The sequence below is a fragment of the Nicotiana tomentosiformis genome, chromosome 1, assembly GCF_000390325.3.
Source record: "Nicotiana tomentosiformis chromosome 1, ASM39032v3, whole genome shotgun sequence".
NCBI lineage: Eukaryota > Viridiplantae > Streptophyta > Magnoliopsida > Solanales > Solanaceae > Nicotiana > Nicotiana tomentosiformis.
This window is the reverse complement of record NC_090812.1, coordinates 78,925,033-78,932,961: the sequence shown is the minus strand read 5'-3', so window position 1 is coordinate 78,932,961 and position 7,929 is coordinate 78,925,033. Positions and strand designations below refer to the sequence as shown.

The 7,929-nt window shown below is 38.1% G+C and overlaps 1 protein-coding gene across 1 annotated transcript; it reads left to right on the top strand.

The window, feature by feature from the left end:
• The first annotated feature begins 323 nt into the window (after positions 1-323).
• LOC104112810 (auxin transporter-like protein 2) lies at positions 324-4,866 on the top strand. The gene is made up of 8 exons (XM_009622833.4): positions 324-608; positions 703-888; positions 1,299-1,411; positions 1,504-1,687; positions 2,121-2,218; positions 3,407-3,614; positions 3,719-3,976; positions 4,306-4,866. Exons 1-8 carry the CDS (start codon positions 447-449, stop codon positions 4,573-4,575), a joined length of 1,479 nt encoding a protein of 492 aa, XP_009621128.1. The 5' UTR covers positions 324-446; the 3' UTR covers positions 4,576-4,866.
• The last annotated feature ends 3,063 nt before the right edge of the window (positions 4,867-7,929 follow it).

The window sequence follows — 7,929 nt, the reverse complement described above, 5'->3', positions numbered from 1 at the left end:
AATCAGATTAACCTTGGTCTAAAATATCATACCAACATTTAGGAGTTCTAGTTTTCGATATTAATAAGCATTCAATGATATATATGTGCGTGTTGTTTAAGTGACAATTAGTAGGCACATTCTAATTGTTTAACTCTAGTCATTCCCACCTTTCAAAATACACCAATTCCCCATCATTCTATTCACGATTTCACCCCTGAATTTTTTTGAAAAAAAATAGCTAACAGAACTAAAGGAAAAAAAAGTAAAATTAGAAATTGAGAGGCCCACCCACCAAAATTCTTTAACATTCATTTCTCTCAATATAAATATGGCATAGACGAGTAAACTTCCTACTAGCCAGCTGTTTTATAAGTCCATTTCTATAGTGAGAAGAGATTCAAGAGGCTATTCAGTAAGTAGAGAGTGAGGAGAGGAAATAGTAAGAAAAAGAAGAGAAGAAGAAGATGGAATCTTCAGACAAAGTGGTGGAAACAGTGATAGTAGGGAATTATGTCGAGATGGAGTCTGAAGGGAAGTCTAATAATGACATGAAATCTAAGATCTCTAATTTATTCTGGCATGGTGGTTCTGCTTATGATGCTTGGTTTAGTTGTGCTTCTAATCAGGTTAAATTAATTAATTTCTTCCTAAATATTCTTTCTTATTGATGGATAAATTTGCTTTGTTTTTATTTTGACTTTTTTTCTTGTACATTCTCAGGTAGCTCAAGTGCTATTGACATTGCCATACTCATTTTCTCAACTGGGGATGCTCTCTGGTGTTTCATTTCAACTCTTCTATGGTTTATTGGGCAGTTGGACAGCTTATCTCATTAGCATACTCTATATTGAGTACAGAACCAGAAAAGAAAGAGAAAAAGTTGATTTCCGCAACCACGTCATTCAGGTTTTTCCCTTTCACAACAGCCTCACAATCAGTAGTACTCAGGATTTTGCATAAGCATTGTCAATCTTTTATTACAATTCGACTTGTATTTGGATTTGAGTCTGAGACTGCAGAAATTCTAAAGTTTTACTTCTTGTCCCAAAGTGATGCATTTTACATTATTCTCGTGTCAATCAAAAATCTTTTCTTGTTTTGAAGTGGTGTATTTCTTTTATTTAACTTAAAACCAAAACACTCCGACAAGATATAGGTTAATAGATATTTTGTCTTGTGACAGAAAACCACCACTACTAAAATCTAAATTTACATGAGGAACATGACAACTGTGTAAATCCATTTCTCACATGGTATTCTGAGTTTTCTTTACTATTTTAATGTCTAAATTTTTATATGTAATTTGTGTGTTACAGTGGTTTGAAGTTCTTGACGGGTTACTAGGAAAACATTGGAGGAACGTGGGTTTGGCGTTTAATTGCACTTTTCTTCTGTTTGGATCTGTAATTCAACTTATAGCCTGTGCAAGGTTCGTCCTTTAATTTTCTACCTGCCCCTGCATATATTATTCTGTCTTTTTCTACTCTTAAGTAACACAATCTATTTTATTCAAATGTGCAGCAATATATATTACATTAATGATAATTTGGACAAAAGAACTTGGACTTATATCTTCGGAGCTTGTTGTGCTACTACTGTCTTCATTCCCTCTTTCCACAATTATCGAATCTGGTCTTTCCTTGGCTTATTAATGACCACTTACACTGCTTGGTATCTTACTGTCGCGTCACTCCTTCATGGCCAGGTATGTATCGGTTTAATATTACATATGATTATTAAACTTTATTCACTACTATAACATTAAAGTCGTTGTGTCACGAAATTAAGCATACATCGCTTGAGATAATTCTGTTCCCATCTACCCTTGGTGTTAAAGGGAGAACTGTGAGGAACCAACCCTAATATGCGAGGACGGGGTTGGGCTAACCTATGGTATACGGGTTGTTATTGCAGACAGTTAAGTTGGTATGGTAGCATCTTTCGAATTGAAAAAAGCAGTTACAACAAAGAGATGCTACTCTAGAGTTCTGAATTAGTTGTAATTAGATGTGCTATGTGAATTGAAAACCTTTAACCGTATCTATACATTTGTGGAGATTTGACTAATTAATTAGATACTTTAGCTTTGAAATGTTAATTACTCTATTAATTAATGCTTTTTTTCTTCTTTAAAACAGGTGGAGGGGGTGAAGCATTCGGGACCAACAAAATTGGTGCTCTACTTCACAGGAGCAACAAACATTCTCTACACATTTGGGGGACATGCCGTTACTGTGTAAGACAGAATTATTTTTATTTGCTTTTGACGATTATATTTACTAGTTCATATATATGGTTTTCCTTTTTCTTTTTCTAACATTCAAGTACAAGGCTAAAACTATAAAAATAGGAGATAAGTTAGTATCTATAACATTATTCTTTATGAAAATGACTTTACCTTGACTTCTTTCGACAGAGTCTGAAGAAGTGATCTAGTGGACTATTCTTTTGTGTCTAAAAGATTAATATTCCCTCAAAACTTAACATTTACTACACCATGACCAATCATTGTCAAAACACTATTATTGTTATGGTTATTGTTATTCTCCACAACTGTGCATATCACTTGTAACTTTTACTTTTAGCTTTTTACATGCATTTGTGCCTAAAATATAAATAGTGGTTCCAGCATCTTTTTTCCATGGCCAGATTCCCTTTTACCCTTTTCAAGTTAGAAAGCCAGAACTCTTTTTCGAATCACTTTTGCTTTTATTGCTGAATCAATGAAGGAAAACTGTTGAAGCTCTGAGCACCTCCTTCTTTTAATGTTCTTTTTCTGTTTCCTTAGCATAAATTCACGGAACCATTAACCAAGGTAAAAAGCAAGAAAGAAATCCATCATAAATTTAATAGGGAGTACTGCAAAATTAGATCTTGATATTTACTCGACTGGATTTTTTACCTTCTGTAAACTGTAAAAGGCATTTAATTAGGCACGTGGACTTGTGGGCATGGAGGTATAGGTCTGTAGCTCATAGGTACATTGAAAAAAAAAAATCTAAAAATATTATATTTCATGTAGATCAATTTATGTAAACTTATTTAATTGGACAAATAGTTTTCAAAAAAAAAATTTTTGAAACTTGTTATCTTAAACTTGTCAATAACATTTGTGTGACATACTATTTTTCAAACTTCTGATTTTATGATTTTAAACATGTCCTAACATTTGTTTGTCAATAAATGCATGTCATTAAGTTTAAACTTACAAACTGGTAAGTTTAAATTAAATTATTTTCAAACTTAAAAAGGATTTTTTTTTTTCAAACTGACTAAAAAAAGAAATAAGTTAACATAAATTGAAATCGAGGGAATATAATTGTTACTCTATATAGTAAGAATGTTAACTTACATTTCTTGTGAAGAACTTTATACTATCTTTTGTATTTTAAGGGAGACTAAAATTTTGTGATTTTTTGGGCAGAGAGGTAATGCACGCGATGTGGAAACCACAAAAATTTAAGGCAATCTACTTATGGGCAACTCTGTATGTGTTGACACTGACTCTTCCATCAGCAGCAGCAGTGTATTGGGCATTTGGAGATTTACTTCTTGATCATTCCAATGCCTTTTCTCTGTTACCAAAATCACCCTTCAGAGACATGGCTGTCATCCTTATGCTCATTCACCAGGTCCATTTTAAATGTCATTTTAGTCGATTTATTAAGTGATTTTTTAATAAGTGTGTCAAAACTTTAAACGTCATTAATATTGAGTTGTTTTCCTTTTGTGGCAGTTTATAACATTTGGTTTTGCATGCACGCCCTTGTATTTTGTATGGGAGAAAGTTATAGGGATGCACGAGTGCAAGAGTCTTTGCAAGAGGGCGGCGGCGCGGTTGCCGGTGGTGATTCCGATATGGTTTTTGGCCATAGTATTCCCATTCTTTGGCCCTATAAACTCCTCTGTTGGTTCACTTCTCGTTAGTTTCACGGTCTACATTATCCCAGCTCTAGCTCATATGTTCACCTTTAAATCAGCTGCTGCCCGAGAGGTACCAATCTTAATTTTCCTATACTTCAAAAATAGAAAAAAGTAAAAGAATCTTATACTATGAGGAATCGTCCAAACATAAAGATATTCCTATTAACACATAATGCAAGATGACACATCTCAGTCATCTCAGTCCAATTCGCTTTCAATTTTGACTGTAAGTCTCAGAGATATTGGATTAATATTTAAAATTTACGTCGAAAATTAGATAATACTATGAGGTTTAAAAGTGTTAAAGGATATTAATAATTCCTAATTTATTTTGTTTATGTTTTTCTAACCTTTGGTTTGTTATGAATATGTGGTGATTGTAAACTTTATGTTATGCAGAATGCGGTAGAGCAACCACCAAAATTCGTGGGACGCTGGGCTGGAACATTTACAATAAACATATTTGTGGTTGTGTGGGTACTGATTGTTGGGTTTGGATTTGGTGGTTGGGCTAGCATGACCAATTTCATACATCAAATTGACACATTTGGCCTTTTTACCAAATGTTACCAATGCCCACCTCCTCCAGGATCTCCACCACCGTTCCTCCCACACGCTGGCGCACCACGGCCTGCTCCGGCCAACATCACGCACCGTCACCACCTATGAGCTTTTCGCCATTCATGCCGGAAATTTAACAGGGTTAAAAGGCGTAGTTGGCCGATGTTCCCGTCATGTGTCACGCCTTTATAAGTTTCTTGATAGATAAAAATCAAGAGAGATCAAGATGAGTTGTCAGCCCAAATTAGCAAGCCAATTCGGAACCCCCCCCTCCGCCGCCTTCGCTTGTATTTTAAATTTTAAATTTAGCTTGATTTAGTTATCTTGTTAGTAGTTGGTATCTGAAATGTAGTATGCGACATGCTTTGGAGAAGAAGAGATTTGTTATTTTTTGTCTTACTTTTGATAGTTGATTCTTAAATCTATTGTAAAGTTACTTAGACTGGATTCATGTGTTACGGTCACCTAAGAATCTCCAATTGAACAGACCAATGACCAAAAAAGCTAAATTCGAACTAGAATATTTCACGACATCAACTTTTTCTTGCTTTGATAAAATAAATTTGCAATAATCTAGACCTACGACTTTCAAGATAATCTTGTTTACCCTTAAAATTGGATAACAATTAAATTTATAATAAGGTTCTAAGGATACGTGATTTCACTTAATACCGATAAACAAATATGAAGATTAATAATAAAAATGAACTATAAAGTAAAGCAAATCGGTGTTAGAAATGAACTCAGCCCTCGAATTTTGATACTCTCGAACTAGTTGATGCAAGAACAATTGAAGTATAACAAGCTCATGAACAATAGTATAAACGAGAAAGAGAATTATATTATTTTTATATCTGTCAGCCATGTCATACAAATAATTAGAACCCCATTTATATAGTAGATGAATCGTACTTATGTTATGATTCTAATTACAGAAGAAAATCTCATGATTAGCTAATTAACCTTTTCTGATTTGATTCGTTCCGAGATTTACGCCATGATCCTCGACCAGTCACCGAGGTTTACGCCATGATCCTCGACCAGTCACTGATATCTCGTCTTTCTGTTATTATACTATCTTCGATCTTGCTCGATGTCTGTCTCATTTGGCTTCGATCGCTACTAGCCTCGATCTCGACAGGTACCTCGGTTCTGAACTCGGTACCTAGTCCTCGTGATTTAGTCTGTTCCGTTACGAAGCCGTCCTTCGATGCAATCTCCCGGTCTCGGTCAAATAGTAAAATCAGGTGGGCCGATTTTAATCGTATACAGATAGTCCCCTCATTTTTTGGAGTGTAATGACAAGAAACAAATTGAGCCTTCGATTTTTCTACCTCGACCTGTCATGACGTCATCCTCGTGACGTAAGCAACGAAAGTGACCGAAACGTCTCGTCTGTACAGTTACCAAGGCATTAAATGCGCATCAGTCGATGGTCGTCCACCGCCAATTTTGAACCATCGTTGTGAAATCTATAAATAGCTCCTCTCTTCACAATTTCGAACTTTTACTTTCAAATTTCCAATCTCCAAAGCTTTTTACATCTTCGAAGTTCTTCATCTGCAAATCTACGATTTTCACTGCTAATCTCTTCTTAGAACACCAAATCTTATTATCTCCATCTATTTTTAACTTCAAATCCAAATGGCGAAAACATCAAAAACTGTTCCTCAAAAGGAAAACGCTTCTTCATCTCGGCCGGCCGGCAACAAAACACTGGTGGAGCCGCGCCTTGAGGAGTGTGTTCCCGGGGGGTACGTTCTCACTTCCGACTTTAAGACCGATAAAGCCTCGTCGATTCCCGATCGATGCGAGTGAGTGTCGAGGTATATATGCTCGATAACTAATGGATACCTTAAGCAGGTAAAGAAAGACTGCAACTGGGAGGGCAAAAAGGTGGTGATCCCGACCCCCGAAGAGGACATCACCACCCATGTGGAAGGGTTTCTAAGTGTTTACACTTACCCTTTCACGCTAGGCCCGCTCGACCCCATTGTCGTTGATTTTTGCCGTTAATACTAAATAACCCTAGGCCAAGTCCATCCTTCCTTTTGGCGAATTGTTTTTCTGCTCCGATTCTTCGTGAGCAAAGTCGAGGGGATGCCTTTCACCCTCGACCACCTCATCAGGTTGTACAGCCCCCGCCTCTATCGAGGCGGGTTAATAAAACTCCAACGCCGGGCTACCAAAGTGTTGTTCTTGAGCATAGACGAGAATAAGGACCGAGGCTGGATGGGCCGGTTCGTTCGAGTGAGGACTTCTGACCTAATCCCAGCCGAGAAGATGCCATTTTTTGAGTAATGGAATATGAAGCGTAAGTACAATCCCATTGTTAGCTCCTATTTATTGCTTTACTCTTTTGCTTCTTCTCATCGATATCCTTTTCCGTGATGTAGCGGTCGCTTGGATACCCGGTGTAATTCCTAACCTTAAGAGTTGTGTTCGGGACCTAGCCTTGACCTCTACGTAGGCCGAGCTCTCATGGCGCGATTTATCAAAGGGCCGATGGGAGGCCAAAACTCATGGTAAGCCCCTTTTCCACGTCTTTGATGATTTAGTTAAAGTATTTCTTACTTAATTTCTTTTCATACAGGAATTGGCAAAGATGTTGTCATGAGACCTTTATCTGGTGAGGAGGAGACTTCGATCTCGACACCGAAACCGGCGAAGGACAAAAAGAGAAGAAAAAAAATCTCAACCTCTGAAGATCGAGAACCTAAAAAGAAGGCGACTTGTAATCCGAGAAAAAACATCATCCTCTTGACCGAAGACTCTGTTCGGCGTCTAAGGGATGAAGACGAAGAAGAGGAAGAAGACGACTCTGGGCTGGTAACCCGAGTGGGAATGAGCACCGAGGCCCCAAAAGCCACCGAATCGGTGAAGATTGTAGAGACTCCGTCTCGAGATGAGGGGGTCTCAGGAAGAGACTTGGGCGAAGTCCACGAGTCATCGAAGATTGAAGATGCCTCCCACCATAATGAGCCAACGGTGGGTACGACTGTAGGGGCTGGTCTTGAGGCCCTTCGAGATAGAGAGAACGCCACAAGTGATCCACTTGGGGCAATAAAAATTGGAGGCTCCCCGCTGCTCCCCTCGTTTTCTGAGGAGATAATTCAAGAGGCTCGGGCCTTGAAGACCCTCTTTATCGAAGTAGCCCACGAAAGGGAGGATCCCTTCCGTGATTACTTTACTGGAGTTGAAGATGCTACCGGCCTGAGCGACTTGGAGGTCTCGAGTAAGGACTCGGGCGAGGCATCGAGCCTTTTCAACGAAGTGCAACAAGCTCTGATTCGGGTAAGCCTTAACTTCCCTTGTTGGTATTACCCTTGTGTTCATTTTTCTCTTCCCGTCTAACTTCTTTTCTTCTTTCTGCGTAGGCAACAACGCTTCATCGGGAAGCATTTTCTCTGTCTCGAGCTGAGCTGAGTCCGTATGAGGCCGACCTTCGAGCTAAGCTAGAGA

Coding starts and splice junctions, on each gene's coding strand:
- LOC104112810 (XM_009622833.4), top strand. CDS start 447: ATGGAATCTTCAGACAAAGTGGTGGAAACAGTGATAGTAGGGAATTAT. Junction 889..1,298: donor TCCGCAACCACGTCATTCAG/GTTTTTCCCTTT, acceptor TGTGTGTTACAG/TGGTTTGAAGTTCTTGACGG. Junction 3,977..4,305: donor AATCAGCTGCTGCCCGAGAG/GTACCAATCTTA, acceptor TATGTTATGCAG/AATGCGGTAGAGCAACCACC.